Consider the following 25759-nt stretch of genomic DNA (forward strand, 5'->3'; position numbering starts at 1 on the left):
TCAGGAGCTGAAGATTCAAGGGGAGGTTTGGGGACTGAAATGTAGGGCAGAGTGGCGTTTGAAAACGTGGACGGTTCAAATCGAATTGGCTCTGAGCGACCGGCGCAACCCGGATCTCCAAGGGAGAGGAGAAGTCCCCAGGAGCGTGAGTGAACTGCCGAGGTGGGCTCATCGCCACGCTGAAGCTAAGCCCGGTTGCACAACCCCCCAGGAGTCAGGAGTGGGTAGCTGCGGGACAAGCACTCGTGCAAGTGCCTCCAGAGGAGGAAGCGGAGGGGGAATGAGGAGGGCTGCAGAAGAGGGGCGGGGAGTTGAACACGGAGCGGCGGCCCGGTGCTGGGGGGAGGACTAGTCACTAGAGCCCTGTTCCCCTGGGCTTTGCCCTCCGGCTCCGCGGGTCGGGGGGCGCTAGGACCCTGCCCCAGACGGCAGCTGGGAATCCCCCCGGGGGGGTAGGTAGAGGCTGCCGGCGGCTCAGCAGAGAGCCGCAGCTCCAGCCGCGCAGGAGAGAGCCGGCCGGCGGGCACGGCAGCGCGGAGCCCAGCCCCAGCACCTCCGCCCCGGGACGCCTCTGGCCGCCCCGCCCGGCTAGGGAGCTCCGAGCGGGTGAAGTTCGCCCGGCTCGGCCCGGCCCGGCCCCTCTCTCCGGCTTAGAGGCAAGAGGGGTTCAGGCAAAGGAGCGCTCGGGCGGGGTGAATGCTGCGGCGCCGGGGCTGCGAAGCGATGGCAGGCGCCGAAAGTTTGGGCCAGCGGGACACCTGTCTGTGCCGCGGGTTTGCGGTCTCCTAGCCCAGAATCGCTGCTGCTGCTGGGGTGTCTGGGGGTGTGTTGAGGGGATGCTGCGGTGTGTGTGCTGGGGTGTCTGGGTGTGTGTGTGTGTGTTGGGGTCTGAGTGTGTGTTGCGGGGATGCTGGGGTGTGTGTGCTGGGGTGTCGGGGGTGTGTTGAGGGGATGCTGGGGTGTGTGCTGGGGTGTCTGGGTGTGTGCTGTGGTATGGGTGTGTGTCGAGGTGTGTGAGGGGGTGTCTCTGGGTGCTGTGGTATGGGTGTGTGTGTGTGTGTGTTGGGGTCTGAGTGTGTGTTGTGGGGATGCTGGGGTGTGTGTGCTGGGGTGTCTGGGGGGGGTGTTGAGGGGATGCTAGGGTGTGTGTGAGAGGGTGTCTGGGGGGTGTGCTGTGGTATGGGTGTGTGTCGAGGTGTGTGAGGGGGTGTCTCTGGGTGCTGTGGTATGGGTGTGTGTTGAGGGGATGCTGGGGTGTGTGTACTGTGGTGTCTGGGTATGTGCTGTGGTATGGGTGTGTGTTGAGGTGTGTGAGGGGGTGTCTCTGGGTGCTGTGGTATGGGTGTGTGTTGAGGGGATGCTGGGGTGTGTGCTGGGGTGTCTGGGTGTGTGCTGTGGTATGGGTGTGTGCACTGTGGTATGGGTGTGTGTTGGGGTCTGGGTATGTGCTGAGGGGTTGCTAGGGTGTGCGTGCTGGGGTGTGTGAAGGGGTGCTGGGTGTGTGTGCTGGGGTGCCTGGGTGTGTGCTGTGGTATGGGTGTGTGTTGAGGGGGTGCTGGGGTGTCTGTGTGTTGGGATGTATGAGGGGGTGCTGGCTGTGTGTGTGTGCTGGAGTATGGGTGTATGTTGGGCTCTGTGAGGGGTTGCCAGGGTGTGTGTGTGAGAGGGGTGCTGGGGGGGGTGCATGTGTGTGTGCTGGGGCAGGGAGGACCTTTACATGTAAAACAAAACCCTTCCTAACTCTTGAGCAGCGCAATCAAAGGGCCCCTGGTGTTTTGGGGGAAGACGCCGGAAGTAACTGGGAGGAGGGGTGATTGCCTGATGCGGAGTGCAAGGGAGAGATCAGGGCGGTTCCTTTGAACCAACTGACTTTCCCTGTCTCTCCTTGCTCAGGACTCCTGAAGTGCAGCCAGGGAGCTGGTGAGAGCATCTGGGGAGCCCGGGGGACCAGCAGGAGATCTCCCAAGCAAGGCCACATGGAGAACGAGACCTTGGCCTTTGGACCCCCTCTGGGCAACAGCAGGGTCAACCAGACCCTAGGGAAGATGCCCCAGCACCCTCTGGAGCTGCAGGTGGTGACCATCCTGCTGGTGCTGCTGATCTGTGGGGTGGGCATCGCGGGGAACATCATGGTGGTACTGGTGGTGCTGCGCACCAAGCACATGGTGACCCCCACCAACTGCTACCTGGTGAGCCTGGCCGTGGCAGACCTGATTGTGCTGCTGGCCGCAGGGCTGCCCAACATATCGGAGGTGGTGGCCTCCTGGGTGTACGGCTACGCCGGCTGCCTGTGCATCACCTACCTGCAGTACCTGGGCATCAACATCTCAGCATGCTCCATCACCGCCTTCACGGTGGAGCGCTACATCGCCATCTGCCACTCCATCAAAGCGCAGCTGCTCTGCACCGTGGCCCGGGCCAAGCGCATCATTGCTTGTGTCTGGCTCTTCACCTCCCTCTACTGCATGATGTGGTTCTTCCTGGTGGACACTGCCCAGGCGACCTTCTCAGACGGGGTGCAGGTCAGCTGTGGCTACAGGGTCTCCAGGAACCTATACCTGCCCATCTATTTTCTGGACTTCACTGTCTTCTATGTCATCCCACTGGGGCTGGCCACTGTCCTGTATGGCCTCATTGCCCGCATCCTCTTCATGAGCCCCCTGCCTGCCAGCCCCCAGGACTCCGGCAGGCTCAGCTTCATGCACCAGGGCAAGCCGCCCAGCTCCAGCTCAATGAAGCTCTCCTGCCAGGGCAACAATGGGGCTCTGAGCTCCAGGAAACAGGTACATCCTGAAAGCCGGTGTGCTGCCCCCCTCCTGCTGCACCTGAGAGGGGGTGGCATTGGGAGGATGGGGGGGCACAAGACAGGTGCGGTGGGGCAGGGACTGGAGGTATGAGAGAGGTGGTGTTCCTGTGTTCCTAAAGAAGTCTTCACTCTTTGTCTCTCACGTGTTATAAAGACTGGGAATTGGTCTGAATGGCATTTTTTTCTTGGCGTTTCCAGGTGACATCCTGGAAAGGGTATGGGCGACTTAGTGCATTACCCCCATTATGGTCAGGATGCATTAAAGGAACCCGCCTGGTGGCTGCTTAGAAAGTCATCATCTCTCTAAACAGAAAGCCTGCGGAGTTGCCTTACTTTGAGGGTTGGCAGCAAAGGCCTTCTCTGTGGGGCAAAATCTTTTAGAACTGCGACTCTGATCCCTGACTTGGCAGGGGCCCTGGAATGCCATCTAATCAATTACACCTGATGGGTGCTTAGGGATCCTTTTCTCCTGGAACACTCCCCAAAGCTGGCAGGCTTCCCAACAGAGCCCAGAGCTTCTTGGATTTAAAAGAGTGATCGTCCCACTCACAGAAGACAGCGAGGTTGTGTGGGGGGAATGGGGCTGAGCAGAGGAATAGTGCTATTGCCTTTATTGCTATTTCCGGGTTTTCTTTCCCTTCCCTGTGTAATGAAATCGTCAGGGGTAAGAGGAGAAAAGGAGTGAAAGCTGATAAAAGGCTGAATTCTTTTAAAAGGCCCCTGACTACACAGGGCATTGGTTCCCCACAGTCCCTGTCTCAGCAGAGAAGGCTGAGAAGCGACTGCCTTGTGCTACACACACCACAAGAAAGGGAAGCATTCCGCAGGAATGGAGCAGTCCTGGCTAGAGGCGGATATTCTTGCAGGCTAGCTATTAATTCGCTCCATGATTAGTAAGGTGTTCGATTACCATAATGTGACCTGAGCTTCACTCCCAAACTGGAATCATGATTAATTAACCCTTCCAGTTTAAAATCGCCAAGGAAGAGGAGATCTGATGAGACACACCTCAGACAGGAGCACCATTACCCAAACTCCCATCCCTTCCCTCTGAACTCCTTTCTGAGCCAATGGCATATGAATTAATTCTAGGGAGCAAACTCGCCTTGAGTAAAAAGAGGAGCTGTCGTCCAGCAGGGGGAGACGTTTCCCTTTTCTTTGCTGGTTAGTCCGTGTTTGGCTGGTTCGTTCCTGTTAGCATTCATCATTCTGTCTGGATGTGATTTCATCCTCTGCCTAACCCACACTTTAGCGGGACAATAACTATCTGAAACCTTATTATCCTCCTTCCCTTAGCGGACAATCACAGTGTCCAGATGTGGGACCTCTATTTTTACATCTGCACTTTTACTTTATTGTGTATTAGTTAACTTTTCCATTGGTGCAGGGAGGCAGGAGAGGTGCCATTTCTAGAGCTGCCTAGCGAATCCAAGCAAGGAGTGAGTCATTACATCTCAGTGAGGAGAAAATTTTGAAATACCAGGTGCAATAGAATAGAGCTCTGTACTTGGATCTCTTAAGCTGTCCATGTGTGTGTGTGTGTTTCTAGTCTTTCTCCTTTAACTCTTGGTCTCTTCTCTTCCCATGGAAAGATTTAGATCACATACTGAATCCTTGTAAAATAACTGGGTGAAAAGTTAGCATTTGAAATAAAGGAACTGGAGTGGTTTAGACGTGTAAATAATAGGCAAGTGAGGCCCTTTGGGATTATGCTTGATAATTTACAGCAGAAATGGACAGGCAGAGGATTTAGATGTGGATTTGGAGACTGCAGTTTGCAAGGCCAGTTCTAGCCTGGTGTAAGTGGGTGCAACTCCCTTGACTTTAAGGGCTTAAACCTGGGCTGACTTTGGCCCTTAGTGTCTACAAATTGTAAGGATCATATACTCTTGAGGCATGGATGCACTGATACTGATAAGTGCTGTGTAAAGGCTGGTTGGGAAATGGGACTCTCTTTTGGTGTCCCCTTTTTTCCATCAGAAAATTTCAAAATTTGAATTTTTTCAACCAGTTCTAGTGCTGTGTGTGTAGTGAGGGAAGGTATACGACTTGGCATGCTGCAGACAGCCTATTGTATCTTCAAAGCCCTGGGCTGACATTAACTAGTTCTCCTAGCACCCTTGTAAGAAAGAGGAATATGATCAACGTTTCACGCCAGCTCAGCATTTATGTTAAGGGCAGTTATAAAGAGGACTGGGATCAATTCTTCTCCATCATGTCCACTGAAGGTAGGGCAAGAAGTAATGGGCTTAATCTGCAGCAAGGAAGATTTGGTAAATTATTAGGAAAAACTTCCTATCTATAAGGGTAGTGAAGCTCTGGAATAGGCTTCTAAGGAAGGTTGTGGAATCCCCATCATTGGAAGCTTTTAAGAACAGGCTGGACAAACACCTGCCAGGGATAGTCTAAGTTTCCTTGGTCCTGCCTCAGTGCAGAGGGCTGAACTAGATGACCTCTTTAAGTCCCTTCCAGCCCAACATTTCTATGATGCTATAAATACCAACTTAAATACCTTAGAGGAAAAATACTGACTGGAAAGAAATACCAGAAACCCCCATTTCAAGGTTCTGTATGTGAACTGTGTTCAATATATCGGAACTCCAAATACTTATGTTCTCTATATCACATTGACTAGGAGTTCCTGCAATCACACCACCTAGGTTGTGATCTTACAATTAAGTAGAGTCAGTACAAGGATGAGAGATTTCCGTGGCTGACTCCAGTCCCTAGGAAAAGTGAGGTTTGTAAGTAAACAGTAAAGCTAATACTGTACAGGTGCCCCAGTGGCAAAGCCTTCCTTATGGAAGGGACTACTGAGAAGATGAGCTATATAGCCCTGTAAGGGTGAAAAACATTTGGTGGGGAGGCAGTGGAAATGCCTCTTCTGTATCTGAAAGTTTGGTACAGGCAAGAATATATAACATAGCTGGCCTCTGATTGTTCTGCTAATCTCTCTCTGTCCTGCATTGCATAAGGGCACATCTCAGGAGTGAGAAAGGATGCAGGTTTTGTGATAATTTATTTCCAGATGTTCATTTGTGTAAAGGACACAATCAACCTCAGAATGTTTTCTGTGCCATTTTCTCACAGATGATTCTGTTTGTCATGGAAAAGGAGAGAGGACAGATATATGCAGGAGGCTCTTTATCTGGAAATATTTTCTTATGCCACGGCTTGCCGAACATTGTATTTCATGTGGATTCCTGATGCACTTTGTTAGATGTGTCCTGCTGAGTCCAGACAAACAGCGTTTGAAAGGGGTCTGTTTAAAGAGACACTGATGGAAAGGAAGCAGGCTAGCTACACTATTAGCTCAGTTATCAAACAACTATCTGACAAGCCTTCTAGTTAGGCACTCCAGGCTCATTAATGCCTGCTTCAGAAATATATTAGTAACCACAGTCTTAAGGGTGAGACATAAAGCCAAAGCTTATGGTCATTAAACATCCCCTTGCATCAGAATAAGGGTGCTAATCTGAATGTCATGGCTGAGTTTCCACTCTCTTCATTGCCCAGGCAATTTCAGCTGGATCCAGAATTCTTCTTAATTTCCTGATCCAAACACTTGTATTGTTGTGCACCGTTAACCAGTTGCTATGTTCCACCCCAAAGGTGGTTGCACTTCAGTAGTAGGGTAAGTAAGCCCAATTTCTCTGAAAAAACCTTCATTGATTTTTAGGACTAAACTCAGATGGAACCATTAAGGTTTTGAGGTGATACTTTTGTTTTTTCTGCTTCCCAGATAGGGTCAGAATTATAGAAGGCAAGGCTATTCTCACAGTAGTTTCATGTGTGGACAGAAGTGCCCTCAAATCTCATGCAAAATCTTGCTCACCCAAGCTTGCCAACCCAGGTCTGGAGACCCACATGGTACAGAGAGTACTGAGAAGTGCACACATTTATGGAGACTTATCTGCACCAAACTTGAACTTAACAATTTTTGAGGTCCATTCAGCACTCAGACAATGAGTCTAGCATAAATACACATCAACATTCTGAGTTCAATCAGTAGGACAAGAAATTATGCCTCTAGGCTTAATTGATATGCAACTTCCCACTTCATAGGAATATACATAGGAAATGCCATACTGGATTAGAACAGTGGTCCACCTAGTCCAGTATCATGATTTTAACAGTTGTTGGCACGCAAGCTTAAGAGGAAAGTGCAAGAAACCCTACTCTAGGCAGTCATGGAATAACTTCCTCCCAGAGGAAGTGTCTTCTTAACCTCCACTAGTTAGTTTTGCTTATGCCCTGAAGCATGTGTGTTTATGTCCCTAATTCACTTAGGTCTTGATCCTGCACCACTGAAATGAATGGGAGTTTCATCATTAGATTCAATGGGAAGAGGATCAGGTCCCTATATCAGAAACAAAGTAACCATCTCCTGTCTGGAAGGCAATGATCTTTATGGGGTTCCAGGGAACAGGCTGCCATGTAATTTGAATGTAAGTGCTGCTTAGTATGTGTTTCACACTGTACTTGGTGGTATTGAGACAAGTGATATGAGGTGAAACTAAATGGGCAGTCAGCTTTTCCTTGAATTGCAGCATATGTTTTCAAGTACCGGTTTTTCTTCTATAACAATGAAGGGATCAAAATGCCACTGCCTTTTTCCTATCTATTTTTATACTCCTCATCCAAAGATCTCAAAGTGCTCTAACTGCTTGAAATAAGTGTCACAAACCCACGTGATGTATGAAAGGATCATCACACCCATTTTATGTATGGCTGATTTGAGTCTCTTGCCCAGTTTCACATACCGAGTGAAAAAAAGAGCCAAGAACAGAACCCAGGAGTTCAACTCCCTGTCCTTTACTCTACCCACTAGAGTCATTGTGAAGCTATTTAACTGTGTGCTGTTATCCTTAACAGTAAATTATCTATGCACCAAAATCACGCCAGATAAATCACATAGCTATTTTGATGCAGCTGCGGAAGGAATAAACAGAAAGAGTGTTCTGAGTATCATAAATCTTGGCTTTAGTAGAGCATCTAACAATGCCATCTGAAAGCTAACTGGATAAATTTGGTCTAGATGGAAATTCTGTGAACTGGATTGAAGAACAGCTAATAGATCATTCATAAACTGTGGTGATTCATGATGCTCCATCCACTTGTGAGGTGTCATAAACATACAGCTAAGGGTAGCATAAAATCCCTCCTTTACCTGTAAAGGGTTAATCAGTTCCATTAACCTAGTTGGCACCTGACCAGAAGGACCAATGGGGAAAGAAGATACTTTCAAATTGGTGGGGGGTGGGTGGGAGGGGGGAGGTTTTTGTTTGTGCTTTTGTTGTTCTCTCCGGAGACAAAGAGAGAGACCAAGCAAGTAATCCAGCTCCTACTGAATGATACATCTAAAATTACAGAAATAGGAAGTAATAGCAAGGAAATGCATTAGAGTATCTTTTGTTTTAGCTTGTGAATTTTCCCTATGCTAAGAGGAAGGTTTATTCCTGTTTTTTTGTAACTTTAAAGTTTTGCCTAGAGAGGCATCCTCTGTGTTTTAAATCTTATTACCCCTGTAAAATTATCTTCCATCATGATTTTACATAGGTGTTTCTTTTACTTTCTTTTTCTTTATAATAAAAGTTCTGTTTTTAAGAATCTGATCGGGGTTTTTAGTGTCCTAAAAACCCAAGGGTCTGGTCTGTGCTACCTTTTTTACTCGCAAGCCTCCCCAGGAAAGGTGGTGAAGGGGCTTGGGGGGATATTTTGGGGAAACAGGAACTCCAAGTGGTCCTTTTCCTAAATCTTTGTCTAACTCACTTGGTGGTGGCAGCGATACTGTTCCAGGAACAAGGAAGAATTTGTGCCTTGGGGAAGTTTTTAACCTAAGAAATGGGGGCATGAAACGGTGTAAAAGAAAATGCAAGCTAGACTGCAGGAACAGGTAGTTGCATTGGTCTGTGGGAAACTCTCCCAAGGAACATCAGAGAAGCTCCCACTACTGGAGTTCTTCAAACTGAGGCTGGATTTGCCCCTTTGGGTAGTGCAGTAAAGGCTGATCTTGCCCATGGCAATACTGGAATACTCCACCCAACAGGTCTGTTCCATCCCTAATAATTGTGCTACCATCAAGTAGTGACTGACTAGCATGACAGCCTTGGCTTTGCCTCAAGAACCCAGTCTCCAGGCTCCCTTTCTGTGGAATAGGTTGAATCACTAGCACTGAGAGATGTCAGGTGACATTCCATCTCTTTCCAACCACAAGACAACCCAGATGGCTTTAGGAGCATTCGTCTCTTGAATAGCACCATACAATGCTGCTTCACAAGTGATACTGGTTCAAAACCTGTGACAGCTCATTTGCTTATGAATCATTTGTTGTTGGTGTGGATTATTTGCCTTCTGCCATTCATGCTTTCCATAGGCTGGCCAGAAGCACTGGCAGCTTTTTGAAAATGTCACAGAAAATATTCCTGGTGGCCTTCAGAAAGCTACCTTATCATTTGTGTCAGAAACTTTGAATAGCACCAGAAGCTGTATTATAATTAAAGAATCATAGAATATCAGGGTTGGAAGGGACCTCAGGAGGTCATCTAGTCCAACCCCCTGCTCAAAGCAGGACCAATCCCCAACTAAATCATCCCAGCCAGGACTTTGTCAAGCCTGACCTTAAAAATATCTAAGGAAGGAGATTCCACCAGCTCCCTAGGTAACGCATTCCAGTGTTTCTCCACCCTCCTAGTGAAAAAGTTTTTCCTAATATCCAACTTAAACCTCCCCCACTGCAACTTGAGACTGTTACTCCTTGTTCTGTCATCAGCTACCACTGAGAACAGTCTAGATCCATCCTCTTTGGAACCCCCTTTCAGGTAGTTGAAAGCAGCTATCAAATGCCACCTCATTCTTCTCTTCCGCAGACTAAACAATCCCAGTTCCCTCAGCCTCTCCTCATAAGTCATGTGTTCCAGTCCCCTAATCATTTTTGTTGCCCTCCGCTGGACGTTTTTCAATTTTTCCACATCCTTCTTATAGTGTGGGGCCCAAAACTGGACACAGTACTCCAGATGAGGCCTCACCAATGTCGAATAGAGGGGAGCGATCACGACCCTCGATCTGCTGGCGATGCCCCTACGTATACATCCCAAAATGCCATTGGCCTTCTTGGCAACAAGGACATACTGTTGACTCATATCCAGCTTCTCATCCACTGTAACCTCTAGGTCCTTTTCTGCAGAACTGCTGCCTAGCCATTCGGTCCCTAGTCTGTAGCGGTGCATGGGATTCTTCCATCCTAAGTGCAGGACTCTGCACTTGTCCTTGTTGAACGTCATCAGATTTCTTTTGGCCCAATCCTCTAATTTGTCTAGGTCCCTCTGTATCCTATCCCTACCCTCCAGCGTATCTACCTCTCCTCCCAGTTTAGTGTCATCTGCAAACTTGCTGAGGGTGCAATCCACACCATCCTCCAGATCATTTATGAAGATATTGAACAAAACCGGCCCGAGGACCGACCCTTGGGGCACTCCACTTGACACCGGCTGCCAACTAGACATGGAGCCATTGATCACTACCCGTTGAGCCCGACAATCTAGCCAGCTTTCTACCCACCTTATAGTGCATTCATCCAGCCCATACTTCCTTAACTTGCTGGCAAGAATACTGTGGGAGACCATGTCAAAAGCTTTGCTAAAGTCAAGGAACAAAACATCCACCACTTTCCCCTCATCCACAGAGTCAGTTATCTCGTCATATGGGGAGAGGTGTCTTATCTGGAATGGTAAATACTAGGATAACCTCCCCCCCGTAGACATGCTAATAATGAGACTTCTCTGCGTCAATACAGGAGCTTGTTTAAAAGCACAATTGCCAAGTAGGTACAAACACAAGGGAGGCACCTAGAAATCAGCAGATTTTCTAATACAAATGTGCTTTTGCAGGTGCTAACATAGCAATAAATATTATTATATTTGTTATCTCCTACTGTTCACAGGTATGCTGGGCATCTCACAGGAAACAAATAGAAGGCAGATCCCTGCTCTGAGGAGCTTACACATTCTAAGACCTGGATCCTGCAAACACTCATGGATGTTTGAATTAAAGAACATAGGAATGGCCATACTGGGTCAGACCAAAGGTCCATCTAGTCCAGTATCCTGTCTTCTGACGGCAGCCAATGCGAGGTGCCCCAGGGGGAATGAACAGAATAGGCAATCACCAAGTAATCCATTCCCTGCACCCACTCCCAGCCTCTGGCAAACAGAGGCTAGGGACACCATTCCTGCCCCTCTTGGCTAATAGTCATTGATGGACCTATCCTCCATGAATTTATCTATTTAGTCTATGGGCCTACTCATGTGTGTAAGCATTTTCAGGATTAGGGCCTATGTGACTAACATGACAGACAGGAGCGGATACAACATGCCCCAGCTATTTGATCTTGCAGCAGTCCAGTGGATGGAAGTGAGACAGATTCAGACCAGAAATAAGGTACACCTTTGCATCAGAGATCTGGCAGTAAATATAAAATCACTGCTGATAAAACTTTCAGATGACACATGGATATGCACAGTAGTAAACGATGAGGACAAGGCAATCATACAGAGCAATCTGTATGGTAACCTGGGCCCATTCAAACAAAATATGTTTTAATACAGCCAAATGCAGTTATACATGTAGGAACAAGGAATGCAGGCCATACCTACAGAATGGGGACTGTATGCTAGAAAGTAGTGACTCTGAGAAGGGCTTAGGGGTGATAGTGCACAAGCAACGTAGCATGAGCTGCCAGTGTGATGCTGTGGCCAAGGGTGCTCATGCGATCCTTGGATGCACAAACAGCGGAGTAATGAACAGAAGTAGGAAGATGATTTTACCTCTATGTATGGCTCTGGTGAGACTGATCCTGGAATACTGCATCCAGTTTTGGTGTCCATATTTTAAAAAGGTTGTTGAAAAAGTGGGGAGTGTGCAGAGAAAGAGCCACAAAAATGATTTGAGAGCTGGAGAAAATGCCTGACAGTGAGAGACTTAAAGAGCTTAATTTGTTTAGCTTTTCAAAAAGAAAATTCAGCAATGACTTGATTACAGTCTATAAGTATCTTCACAGGGAGAAAATACCAGGTACTAAAGATAAAGCCAGACAAAATCAAATTAGAAATTAGGCACAAGTTTTTAACAGTGAGAGTGATTAACCATTGGAACAAAACTACCAAAAGAAGTGGTGGGTTCTCCATCTCATAATGTCTTCAAGTCAGGACTGGATGCTTTTCTGGAAGATATGCTTCAGCAAAACACAAGTAATGTGTTAGTCAAACAAGTTATTGGGCTCCATACAGCAGTTATGGCCAATTTAATGGCCTGTGATGTACAGGAGGTCATACTAGATGATCTAATGGTCTTGTCTGCCCTTAAACGCTATGAATCTATGAATTATTAATAAGTTAAAAAAACATTTGGAGCATACTTAGAGAAACCTGAAATCTTTAAATCAAGACTTGATATCTTTCTGAAAGAGATGATGTAGCTCATACAGAAATTTTGGGCTTGATGCAGAAATTATGGGGTGAGATCCCCAGGCCACCTTTAAACAGGAGCTCAGATAAAATTATCGTAATGGTCCCTTCTGGCTTTAAAATCTATGAATCTATGAAACCTGGGAGGGGAGGGACAAGAGAGGATATGTGTTACAGCCAGTTTCTCCAGCCAATTTAGGCTGCACATGTCCGAGTGGTTCAAGTGGTGCAATTGGTTAGTTTTTCAAATGTAATGTGTGAACAAGCTCATTTACCTAAGATGATCTGTGTGAATTCCACAGACACAGAGCAGGGATTAGTGTGACTTTCATAAGGGAGGCTATTTTGCAAGGTTTATGTTGGAAACAATGGGCTTAGGGATAACTGCCTGATAAATAAAAATGTTACATGATTTTATCTGATAATAAATAACCACCAGTGGGCAGCAGAGATGTTCTTTAAACCACTGTGGCCAGGACTAAGAGGCTACAGGGATGGCCACATGAAGTGGGGCTGAAGGTGTGTTGGAATGGTAGGACAAAAATAAGGCAGGGGAGAAGGTGTGCAAGGGGAAGTGAGAGGGTGTGGAAACTGGAGAACAGCAGCAGGGACTCAAAAGCAGCTGCCTAAAGTGAGACTGTAGCAGATGGAAGGGGTGATAGAAAGCATACAGCCTAAGGAACTCACTAAGGCCAGATGTAAGAAGCAGGGATGGAGATACTGAGTGGGACTGCAAAACAGCAGCCATCTCCTAAATGACTAAAATGAGCTGGGAGGACTGTAACTCCAGTAAGCTCTGTACAGTGGGAGCGGTGAACTCAGACACAGTGGAAATGCATTCACAGTGATGGAGGATGAAAGCCCCCCAAAAATGTATTGCAACACAAGGTGCCACTCTCATCACGAGGTCTTGGCTTAGAGTGAAGTTGTTCTGTGGATTAAAACTGACTTCACTCCCAGAGCTTTTGAGTGTAACTCATTCTGTCCCCCTTCCCACGGCACAGTGTTCAAAGAGATGCTTGTGGAGGTGATTGTGCTCATTACAGCAAACAGCTCTCATTGCTCCAAGAAGTTAGAGTTAGCAGTTATGGCTGGCGTGTTTAACTGCTTTGAAAGACTTCCCTTTGCTGAGTTTGTGCTTTAGTGAGAGACTTGCGGGTTGGTTCCATTTTGTGACTTTTCCATGTGGAGCTGTGTGGAATGAAATGAGCGCGTCACACTGAGAAAAACCTTGTTAGGGGAACAGGATGAAGACAGAGATGCAGAAGGCATTTGTTGAGAGAGATTTTTGAGAAGAAAGCTGCTTCCCACACACATGCAGTCACACGCCCTGGCATAATCATTAGCAGCCAGCATGGATTTACTAAGAACAAATCATGCAAACCAACTAGATTTCCTTCTTTGATAGGTTAACGGATTTGATGGATAAGGGGAATGCAGTGGACATTAACCTGAACTTCAGCAAGACTTTTGACACAGTCCCACATGGCATTCTGTTAAGTAAGGTGGAGAAATGTGGGCTTGGCAGAGCTACAATTAAATGGATACATAATTGGTTAAACAACTGCAAACAAAGAGTAACTATTAATGGAATAATGTCAGATTGGAGGGAGGTCTCAAGTGGGGTTCCACAGGCATTCTGGGTCTGGCGTTGTTTAACATCTTTATTAATGGCCTGGATGTCAGAACAGAGATCATACTGATCAGATTTGCAGATGAGATAAAGCTAGGGGGGATTAGCATAGAGCTAAAATTCAGAGGGATCTTCATAGACTGGAGAACTGGGCTATAGACAACAAAATGAGATTCAGCAATACAAATGTAAGGTGCTACACTTAGGGAAGAAAAACCAAATCCACAAATACAGAATGGAGGACAACTGGCTTGGCAGCAGCACTGCTGAGAAGATTCTGGGAGTTGCGGTGGATCACAACCTCAACATGAGTCAGCAATGTGATGCTGTTGGAAAAAAAGCAAATGCAATTGTAGGTTGCATTAACAGAGGCATAGCATGCAAGTCACAGGAGGTGATAGTACCACTCTACTCAACACTGGCTAGGCTTCAGCTGGAGTACTGTGCCCAATTTTGGTCACCAGTGTATAGAAAGGATGTAGAAAAACTGGAAAGGATCCAGAGGCAATTGACAAAGATGATCAAAGGGATGGAATGCAAACCATATGAGCAAAGGTTGGAGGAACTGAGTATGTTTAGTTTGGAAAAGAGATTAAGGGGAGACATTATAGTGGTCTTCAAATACTTGAAAGGCTGCCATAAAAAAAGATGGAGAAAAGTTGTTCTCTCTTGCCAGGACAAGAGGGCAGGACAAGAGGCAATGGGTTCAAACTACAGCATAGCAGATTTAGATTAAATCTCAGGAAAAACTTCCTAACTATAAGAAAATTAGGACAATGGGACAGACCCCTAGGGACGTTGTGGTAGCTCCTTCACTGGAGGTTTTCAAAAGGAGACTGGATAGCCATCTGTCTTGGATGGTTAGACACAACAAATCCTGCAACCTGGCAGGGGGCTAGACTAGAAGATGAAGCTTGCAGTCCCTTCTAGCCCTATGATTCTATGACCAGGCTCAGTAAGTTGAGCGCTTGGAGACAACTATAAGTATTTGTTCCCATTTCTGAGGCCCTTTACATTTCTCCTCAATACTTTTAAATGGCTTTGCATGCTCAATTATTTTGCTAATGCAAAGTAAGCAGCTGTAAGATAAATCACAGAGTGTGTCGGGGAGGTGACTATACTGGAATTAGACACCTGTGGCTGGCTGGCTCATGCCAGCTGACTCGGGCTCGTGGGGCTCAGGCAAAGGGGCTGTTTAACTGTGGTGTAGGCATTCAGGCTTGGGTTGGAGCATGAGCTCTGAGGCCCCAGGGTCCTAGAGTCCAGGCTCCAGCCCAGGACAAGGAGCTGATACTGTAACTGAGATTCTTTCCCTCAGGGGCAGGGAGATGACTTTCATCTGAATTTCTTCTTTTGAGCAGTTATAACTTACGCTATGAGCTATCATTATGAATGAGCAGGTGGGATCAGAAGGATGACATGCAAACCCTGAACTGTTCATTTCTCTCTCTCTCAGCTCTAGCTTTTAATCGCCCAGCATCTTTTATTCTTGAAATAATAAAACAAAAACCAAGATGCCAGCGAATGCCTAAGATCTGTGAGGGAAAGGTGCCTGGACAGAAATCTTTATCCACAAAGCTTAGTGCCTTTGGCTTTAGCCGGATGTTTAGTGGAGTGTCTGGAAGCCATGGATTAGTTCAGCCAAGCTGGTTGAATAAAAAAGGCCCTAACTCATCAGATGTTTTATTTGATCTCTCCCTCCTTGTCTGCCCCTGACTCACTCTTTCCACTTTATCTGAGATCTGACACAATAATTGTTTTGCAAGACTTTTGAAGCTGCTGCTAGCCCAGGTCCCTAGAAACCCCTGCTGATCTTGCTGCTTGCATTGCTATGGCTCCCCAGCCTTCACCTTCCAGGGCAGGGGGAAAGCACCTTTGCTGGGAAGAGGCTGTAACAAGGAACAGCTTTTATACCGAGATTCCTCAGTGTCTTTCAGAGCGCTCTCTCTTTAGCAGATACCAACAGCTGTCTCCCCAGGGGGATAATGTCCCCATTTATGTTTTAGTTTCTCGCTTTTAAGTTGCGTGTGTTTTAAATATCATGTAGGGCCCTCAAGTGGGGATGAATTTTTACAAACATGCCCCCAGGACCACATATACACACCCACCCCACATAGCTGCTTGGGCTAGTTTTTCATTGAAATACAGTGAGGAGCCTTTAGAAGGCTAGAAAGCTTCGAGGATGCTGATGTCACTTCTCACTTTGCCATGTCTTCTTGTACTCGGCAGGGTAGCTCATTTACTACAGTCTTGTACTTTGTAGTCACTGTAGAAACAGATTCTCTCTTCCCCTGTTAGTCTGGAAAAGTGGGTAACTTTGACATCCTCTCTGATGTTTCCACTGGTGTCGCCCCAGCCCCCCCCCCCACCCTTTTAATTATTAAGCAGTGAACTAGTGATTCTTTGTAGTCTAGTTTTTCCTCAGGAGGATGGATGAAAGGAGGATCACGGGTAGTGATCAATGGCTCCATGTCTAGTTGGCAGCCAGTGTCAAGTGGAGTGCCCCAGGGGTCGGTCCTGGGGCTGGTTTTGTTCAATATCTTCATAAATGATCTGGAGGATGGTGTGGATTGCACTCTCAGCAAATTTGCGGATGATACTAAACTGGGAGGAGTGGTAGATACGCTGGAGGGCAGGGATAGGATACAGAGGGACCTAGACAAATTGGAGGATTGGGCCAAAAGAAATCTGATGAGGTTCAATAAGGATAAGTGTAGGGTCCTGCACTTAGGATGGAAGAACCCAAGGCACAGCTACAGACTAGGGACCGAATGGCTAGGCAACAGTTCTGCGGAAAAGGACCTAGGGGTGACAGTGGACGAGAAGCTGGATATGAGTCAGCAGTGTGCCCTTGTTGCCAAGAAGGCCAATGGCATTTTGGGATGTATACGTAGGGGCATAGCGAGCAGATCGAGGGATGTGATCGTCCCCCTCTATTCGACATTGGTGAGGCCTCATCTGGAGTACTGTGTCCAGTTTTGGGCCCCACACTACAAGAAGGATGTGGATAAATTGGAAAGAGTCCAGCGGAGGGCAACAAAAATGATTAGGGGTCTGGAACACATGACTTATGAGGAGAGGCTGAGGGAACTGGGATTGTTTAGTCTGCAGAAGAGAAGAATGAGGGGGGATTTGATAGCTGCTTTCAACTACCTGAGAGGTGGTTCCAGAGAGGATGGTTCTAGACTATTCTCAGTGGTAGAAGATGACAGGACAAGGAGTAATGGTCTCAAGTTGCAGTGGGAGTGGTTTAAGTTGGATATTAGGAAAAACTTTTTCACTAGGAGGGTGGTGAAACACTGGAATGCGTTGCCTAGGGAGGTGGTGGAATCTCCTTCCTTAGAAGTTTTTAACGTCAGGCTTGACAAAGCCCTGGCTGGGATGATTTAATTGGGGATTGGTCCTGCTTTTGAGCAGGGGGTTGGACTAGATGACCTCCTGAGGTCCCTTCCAACCCTGATATTCTATGATTCTATGAGGGAGCAGCCTAAGTAAGTGCTTTGCTTCTTTGTGGATAGGCAGGAGACCAACATGGCTCTCTGTTACCCTGCACCTCTAGGTCACCTAAAGGCCATGCAAAGCATTGCAAAATGCTACCAGATCAGAAGGCATCTGAGCATCTGAGACCCGCTTTGCACTGGTGCAAATGACACAGGCAGTCAGTGAAGTGTGGAATCAGGCCCCACAGTACCAGGCAGAGCTGCACATCCACCAAAACAGACAGGTGTTGTAACCGGAATCTTCAACAGCAAATGTCTGGTCTAGAATGGAATAGAATTATTTTTAGCAACTGGAGATGGTTATATCTGGGATGAAACATGCTCAAAGTCACTGAGGACATTTGTCACTAAAACCATTCAGATAACCCTTGCTACTCATGACATATTATTTATGATATCCTTAACCTTCATAAATTCTCTCTTGCTTAACAATTCTACTTTGATGTCCTGTAAGTACTGCATGGTGGGTAAGGTGGTTAAATGGGGAATCTATTATTTAATTAAAGTCAGAAAGAAAGGATGATACCTCATGCTGACCTGGTGAAGAGTGACTACAGAACACAGTGAGTGAAATCATTGCCTTGTGAGACCTATAGTATCCAACAGAAGAGGACAGCAAAAGATTCCTGTCAGTCATGCACTGCTATGACGTAGGACCTTTTTACTCTCAATGATGCTGGAATGGAAGTGGGCTTGAGAGAGACCTGGAATAAATGATATTGCAGTGAAAGGAGATATGTATTCCATTAGATGCAGCTTTGCTTAGGTCTCCATCTGTGAGATTGTGATCAGTACAGATTGACTAAGTACATTTACATTTTAGAGAGCGTACTGCAGAACTGCTGCCTGACAGAGATCAGTGTGCTCAGTGTATGGGAAAAGTCACACAAAAAGTGATTTAATAAAAGTAATACAATTCTTCTCGAGGTTAAATCAGTGCTGGCTTTATGTGATGGGAAAAAGGTAAAATTACTTGACCTTGAACTTGACCAAAAATTGAGGAAGGGTAGATTCAGGCTTGAGATCAGGAAGAGGCTTTTTGATCAGAGAATTATTGTGACATGGAATCAGGTACTGTGGGAATGAGCTGAAGCTGTGAATGTTAAGTCAGGTAAAAATAGAGTGAATGAGTACTGAGGATTCCTAGCATTTCTATAAGCACCTGCTGAAAAAGGGGTGGGGGGTTGTTCTGGTAAAAAGACAACTGGACCAATGGTTCCTTCCATCCTAATTTCCTACGGCTTGAGAAACCATCGGTAACCAGATGTTAATTTCCCTCATATTGGGAACATTCCCTCTTTATTAGTGACTGGTACTGTTACTTGTGAATGAACAGGTCACCCTTCACAAACATAATGGTGCTTCAAACCAAAGAAGAAGAGAATTACAAATAAAGAAAAAAAGTCATCTTAGATGTTTAAATGAAACTCCGGTCCCCCAGTGGGAAGTGAAGTCCACCAGAGAGCACAGCTAAACATGCCAAAGTTTGTATTCAGAGTATGTACATGAAAGGGATTATTGTATGCCATTCGGAATCTGATAACTCTCATCACTTTAGGAAGGAATGTCTGTGCTCAATGCCCAGTCTGCCTAGGCTGGCTAGCGAAGGTTTCTAGGTCACACTTTCAGACGGCTATCTTGCATAGGCCCAATCCAAAGCCCATTGAGCCAATGGAAAGTGTCCCATTAATTTCAGCAGTTTTTGGACTAAGCCCCAAATCTCTAATACTGAATTTTCTGCTTATCCCAGAGGATAGCCAGGGCCTTAATGGAGTTCCTGTTCAGACAGGACAAGGATGCTTGCAGCCTGTGTAAACCAAATGAATATACAGCCAAGTCTGCGTCAACCACCCAGGAGACCAAGCTAAATAAAATGTTTAGTAGAGGTGAACTAAAGGTTGAATGAATTTGTACTCAGGGTCACTTAAGACAGGCACTTGGTTTCAATTGATTGTTACAGCTTTGTCCAAGGTGAACACATTCCAAGTTCTCTTACAGAATCAAACCTCAGCAGGATGAGGTAAATGTGCAGTGACTCAGGGGGAAGTGTTTGTACCTTACAGATGTACAGAGAGATGATTCCTGGTCAGATCCTTGGCATAGCTCCATTTACTTGGAGCAACACCACTTTACACCAGCTGAGGATCTGGCCCTCTCTCTTCCTAAAAGGCTACAAGTGTCTTCTTGTGAGCTCTCCCTCTTGACTGTGTCTCTCTAATGACTTTGTTCTGTGCACAAAACTGGCTGATTATCTGTGCTGACCACTACTTTTCCAGGTGGTGTGTTGGCCTCCATCATGTTGAGCAGTTTCTCTCAGTTAATTGATATAACAATATTTCTTATGTTCATATATAATTTTTTTTTGTATCCATTACAAATCTTTAGCATCAGGTTCAACGCCTTCATTGTCATTATCAATAGCAACATCCCAGTTGGCACCTGCAAAGCTTAACCATCAAGGTTACCATCTTCATCCTTGGGAACAGTGTAAAACCCATCCTCATATTCAAGTCCTCATACATCTTCCATCTCCAGCCGTGGTAAATAGAAAAATATTTTGGACAACTGTCTTTCAATTTTATTGACCTTAACAGATTAGTTGAATGTTATATTACTAACATGTAACAGCTGTATATAGTAACGCTGATGCACTGCATTGTAAGTACCACATGTGGGGGGTTGGTAAGGAAATCTATCCTTTACTGCGCTGGTTTGACAAAAAATCCTACAAACCCAGATCACTGACAGCACAGATTGCAGCAATGTGGGACTCCATCGTAATGCCCCGTGAATGTGCCTCAGCACTGACATGAATACACACCCTTTATTGAGCAGAAGATAGTTCAGTCTCCATGGTCACTCCTAATCCTTTTAACTGAGACAGTGGTACCAGTTATGACAGTTGGTTATACCTGGAACTGGACAGAACCCAGTGGATTTCATGTGGAGCAGCAAGCCAACCGTCATACTATAATGACTGCTGGTCACTACCAATCTATTTCTGAGTATTTCTAAAAATTACCCATAAGCATAGGATTTGATGCTAGATGGGATAGATTGGAACCAGAAATCTATATATGACTCTACTATCCCCTGAGCCATCCTGTTCCTTGTAAGTAACGATTTCCATGGTAGAACTGTCAGATATGGGTAACGTCGCACGTACTGCAATCCTTCATGTGTATTTCCCAGAAGGAGTAAGACACAATAACTGGTCCATTGGGTTCTTAGCTGTGACACAGTAGCTCATAGCATCATCCCACTATCTCATGCTGGGATGTTCCCTGTGTCACCACTGTACTGTACTCTGGCTTCCAGGCTTGGTAGTAATCCCTTTCTTGTTTCAGGCATTACATTGCGACATGTCACCATTCTTAGCTCCTGCAGAGAGCATTCTACCCTGTAACCAACTGAAAACCATACTTCAAGAGAACCAGGGTGTCAGATCTTGACAGAAATATCTATCTTCCTGCAGAAAAGCATAATTACTGAACTACCCCCTTTTTGGGCATTTAGGGGTGCCTATTCCCTTAATATGCATGTCGTACTCCCACTAACATATATAGAGCATTCTGAAGAGCATGTGTATTCAATAAATATGTGCTGAAAGGAATATAATCACTCATAGAAATGGCTGTTTGCAACTGCCTGATTCAGATTATTGTAGAAAATCAATATAAGAGAAATGCATTTTTAAAAAAATTCTGGAGTACAGCAGAGAGGAACCGCGGCTCATTTCTGAATTCTCATCACGTCCTTTTTCCTAATGTGCCAATACAGAACTTTGCAGATGCTTCGGATTTTAAAAATATTCACTAGCTACTCTGCAAAAAAAATTGCTCTGGGAACACATCTGGAATTCATGCTGGAGTCTGGTGCTCTAATACCAGTAACTGGCAGAATCACTTGGATCTGAAATGTTTAAATTGAGCGGAAAGTCAACAGAGTCCAAAATAATCAGTTAAATATCTGAGAAGTAATTTGAATGCTTCCTGCATCAAATGCTGTTTGGGATTCTGCCCTAGCATACAGGATAGTTCTCCCCTTCGTTTTTGTTGTTGTCACAAGCAATTTTCAAAATTGCATCCAGTCAGAAATTCTGACCTCTTCAGTCCTTTCTATCCAGCTCATCTCCCAGCCAATGAATGATTGTTTCCAATGGGGTTTTAAGTGTCTTCAATGATGACGGGAGACCTGTTATGTAAGTGTGTTATTTATATAAAATGTACTCACAGGAGTGAAATTGGCCCCCTCCAGAGGGGTTGCCCAAGATCTATGCCCCACTTAGCCTAATTTTGAAGACTTAAATGGGAGTTAAGTGATGCACAGCCCCTGAGCTGGCCCTCTGCAGTTTCAAAAGTGGGAAGGTCCTGTTGGAAGAAGTGTAACATCAGCTATTTATTTTTTGTCCCTCCCAATTCAACAGGTGATCAAGATGTTGGCTGTGGTAGTGATCCTCTTTGCCCTGCTGTGGATGCCATATCGCACATTGGTGGTAGTGAACTCCTTCCTGGACCCTCCGTACCTCAACATCTGGTTCCTCCTCTTCTGTAGGATGTGCATTTACCTGAATAGTGCCATCAATCCCATCATTTACAACCTGATGTCTCAGAAATTTAGAGCAGCTTTCAAAAAGTTATGCAGATGTGAACAGAAAAGGACTGAGAACCCCACCCCGTACAATGTTCCGGTGTACTATAGCGTCATGAAGGACTATTCCCATGACAGCTCCGATCATGATGTCACAGAACAAGAAGATCTAAATGGTTTCTCCGCAACAGTGAAGAAAAGTAAACTTTACAGATAAACACGGTGACCATGAAACAACATAGACTTTGGGAAGTACGTGGTTGTATTTTACACTGTCTGGAACGTCCTATTGAAAATTGTTTCTGCCATATGCGGAGAGCACACAACAAAATTAATTTAAGAGCTCTCTAGGGCATTTAACAAAATAGATTCGTAGAGGGCAAATTAATTTTCTTTTCCTGAATGCTAATTTATTCACAATTAGATTGTGTGTTAGACTTTTGGCAGCATTTTGCATGGTCTGTAGTTAATGTGGTGGTGCATTTACATTTCCTGTTATGCACAAATATTTTTATTTGTGGGGCCTAGTCAGGGTTTGCATAGGAAACCTAAGAAAATCCAGGTGCTGCAGGAGGTTGTACAGTGTCTTCAGTAGGATATCTTTTCTCTGAACCAATGCCTCCCAAACAGTAGTAAGGGGCACTGTATTGCTGAAGTGTCATCTTTCTGGGGGGACATAGAACCAAGACCCAGGCCACTTGAAGTCATTTAATGAAGATCTCATAGGGCTTTCAATAATAGGAGAGGTGTCAGCTCCATTGTCCTGGACAAATTCCAATTTGGAAAATTTTATTCTTCCTACTTAAAGTCTCTCCAGCATCTACAATTGCATACAGTACTCTTCCTTTTCTGTTCTGCTGTAACTTATAGTGTGATGTTGCTGTGTACTGTTGAACAGCTGCCACACGCTATCCCAGAGGTGGCTGCATTTCAGTGGCAAGCAAAATGATTGTGTTAGATACCTTAAATAATTTGTAAAAGTTGTAAAGTGTCATGGGGCCCTTTGTGATGAATGGTCCTATGTAAATGTGTAATATTATTGTTTCTAATTGTGGTTACACTCTAAGAAGAGAAATGGATATTCAGAATTGTACAGTTCAATGAAACCATCCAGTGGAGCATGTCCCATAACTGCAAGTTATTATTTGGACTAGATCAAAAGCATAGAAGATTGCACATGGTTAAAAGGAACATTCTGAATCCTGGGAATTCCTAGGGAAGATTTTGCTCCATAAAACAAATGGCAGCCATTGGTAATCCTGGTGAGCGACAGAGACTTTCTGTGAGACTCTCACCATACATTGGAGATTCTTTCGTCACTGTGTGGCATCTTACAGCTCCATATCCTCAAATTAGAAAGGGACTGTACAGTATGTCTAGAGCACAAATGTGCAGCTATCCAGCTGTACACCTACAGAAGAGAACTGTTCTGAGAACCGAACCTGCACTTCATTCTGACCTATCTGAGGACTATACAGCATATATTTGGTTTTGGTGTGATATGTGGCTCTATGTGTGTGTATATATATTATACTGTCTTTTATTTAACTATCTGGTCCAAAATAATTTTAAGGCAAAGAAAATGTTTAAAAAATGCAAATTGTTGTTTCAGATGCATACTATAGGAATGTTCGGGAATTTATGAACAGATGTGCTTCATGTGCTAACAGCTGGCCTGTCATTAATGTATGTGAGTCTTTAGGAACCAACTATTGTGATTATCACTGGGAGTTCTGCTCACTGATTTTAAATCACAGCTTCAATTGGATTCTACAAAGAGAACTGGATAGAATTACCAGGGCTACAGCATTGGAAAATTGTACCAAAGGAGCAAGTAAAAGACACAGCTTACAGGACACAATTTTTCTTCTATCTTAATATTTGGTGGCACTAAGTAGAGGTTACTAATAAGATTAACATGCAGCTCAGAGCAGAACAGCTGCCACCACACAAAATCATCAAGTGTAAAGGTCTCAAAAACAGTGGTAGGCACACGCAAGGTATAATAGAAACTTGGAAAGCTGCTGTATACATCAAAATGTGCCATGATTAATGACCTCACATTGAAAGTAGCCCAAGTGCCACTCCAGAAATTCAAGACACAATAATTCCAGCTGGTTTCCTATTCTATAATGAGACAATCTGGCATGCAACTCTGCAGGTAAACAAGTTTCATTTGTATGTATGATCATGGTGAATAGGGAAGTATTGTGATTATAGCTATTTATTTGTATTACAGTAGCATCTAAGGCCCTTGATACAGATCAGGGCCCCTCTACATTCATACATGTAATGAACAGACCGTCACTGTCCCAAAGAGCTTTCCGCGCCTAGCTATGTTATATAGAGTATACTGAAGTGTGTACCAGGGATGATAGAGAGGGGGTCCCCAGGTACTCAGCGAATGGATACCTTAGACATTAATAAATACACGGAAGAACTGTGCATAATGAAAGACCAGTACAAGCCTTCACTGGCTGAGCTGGGGTTTGCTTGAAAATTTGTTTAGAATGTTTGCTATGTCAAATCCTGTATTTCTATACAGCAAAAGAGCACTATTGACCTGGATGGGACTTTTCAGCCTTTCCCCTACCCCAGCCACCTCTTTTAATTGATAAAAAGCAGATATAATCTAGAGATGAATTCAAACCAAACTCCTGAATTCAAACACTACTGAAATCTTAGCCCTGATCTGCATCCTAATCTTATGGCTGGTCCATATATCTATAACAAGCCAAACGATACAGCAGATCCACTTCTCATGGGATTCAATGCCTGCTACTGAATTTTCAATTCTGTGTAACCTCGGGTCTTATTCTCCCATTTGTGGCTGATCCACAAACTAGAATGATCCTGGTGCCTGGCAGAATGGACATAGAGAACAATTGCAGTTTAGCAGGATAGGAGGTAGGTATATACAGTAGTTTCAATTTGTGAGAGCAATAAACCCAAATATTAATAGGTCTCCAGTCCTAATGAGCCAATAGGTTCCAATGGACATATTCAGCATCAAAATGATAGCAACTGCATCTACATTCAGTAACTAGTGGGCCATTCATCCACTGGTTTGTGATGTTATTTCCCCCCTGGCATGGGGTATAATACCCCCAGAAATACCCTCGTAACAAATTGCTTGGTGCCAGTGAGGCGGTGGATGGAGTTTGATGAACAAGAAGCAGTACACACATTATCAGAATAAGTTTGGGATTGTTGACCAGCTGTAGTTAGGCATTTTACCTGACATTGGTGGACATGATGAGTGAAATCTAGATCACAGTGACCCTTGTTAACAACCCACAGAGGCGATGCTTAAGGTATTAAGGTAGTGACGTTAAACAGGTTTATACCCCAAACTGGATCAGCTCTGCCAATTTCAATAATAAAGCAGAATTATCAGTAACTTCCTCTGCCTCCTCTCAAGACCTCAAAGAAGTGCTTGAACCCAATAGGTGGGCAGTGGGCATCGGATGTAGGTTAAACTCGACTTAGACAGAAATGGCTGATACACACCAAGAAAGGAGCCTGAAAATTCAGATATCTAGCTAGCCTTTAGAAACACATTAGTTTCCTTTTGAGCTACTACAATCCATCGGTGATCTTCCTGAAAACACCATCCTAGCCACTATGAATGTAGAAGCCCTCTACACCAACATTCCACACAAAGATGGACTACAAGCCATCAGGAACAGTATCCCCAATAATGTCACGGCAAACCTGGTGGCTGAACTTTGTGACTTTGTCCTCACCCATAACTATTTCACATTTG

At 45.1% G+C, this 25759-nt stretch overlaps 1 protein-coding gene across 1 annotated transcript; it reads left to right on the forward strand.

Annotated features, from left to right (window-relative positions):
* Positions 1-24266, forward strand: LOC125622401 (thyrotropin-releasing hormone receptor-like). The gene is made up of 3 exons (XM_048820452.2): positions 1-162; positions 1894-2783; positions 21830-24266. The coding sequence occupies exons 2-3, from the start codon at positions 1977-1979 to the stop codon at positions 22208-22210; spliced, it is 1188 nt and encodes a 395-aa protein (XP_048676409.1). The 5' UTR covers positions 1-162; positions 1894-1976; the 3' UTR covers positions 22211-24266.
* The last annotated feature ends 1493 nt before the right edge of the window (positions 24267-25759 follow it).

This window comes from Caretta caretta, chromosome 13, assembly GCF_965140235.1.
Source record: "Caretta caretta isolate rCarCar2 chromosome 13, rCarCar1.hap1, whole genome shotgun sequence".
Lineage (NCBI taxonomy): Eukaryota > Metazoa > Chordata > Testudines > Cheloniidae > Caretta > Caretta caretta.

Excerpts from the sequence above, each read along its gene's own strand:
- LOC125622401 (XM_048820452.2), top strand. The coding sequence starts at position 1,977 with ATGGAGAACGAGACCTTGGCCTTTGGACCCCCTCTGGGCAACAGCAGG. Across the intron at positions 2,784-21,829 it reads CTCTGAGCTCCAGGAAACAG|GTGATCAAGATGTTGGCTGT; the intron begins GTACATCCTGAA and ends CCAATTCAACAG.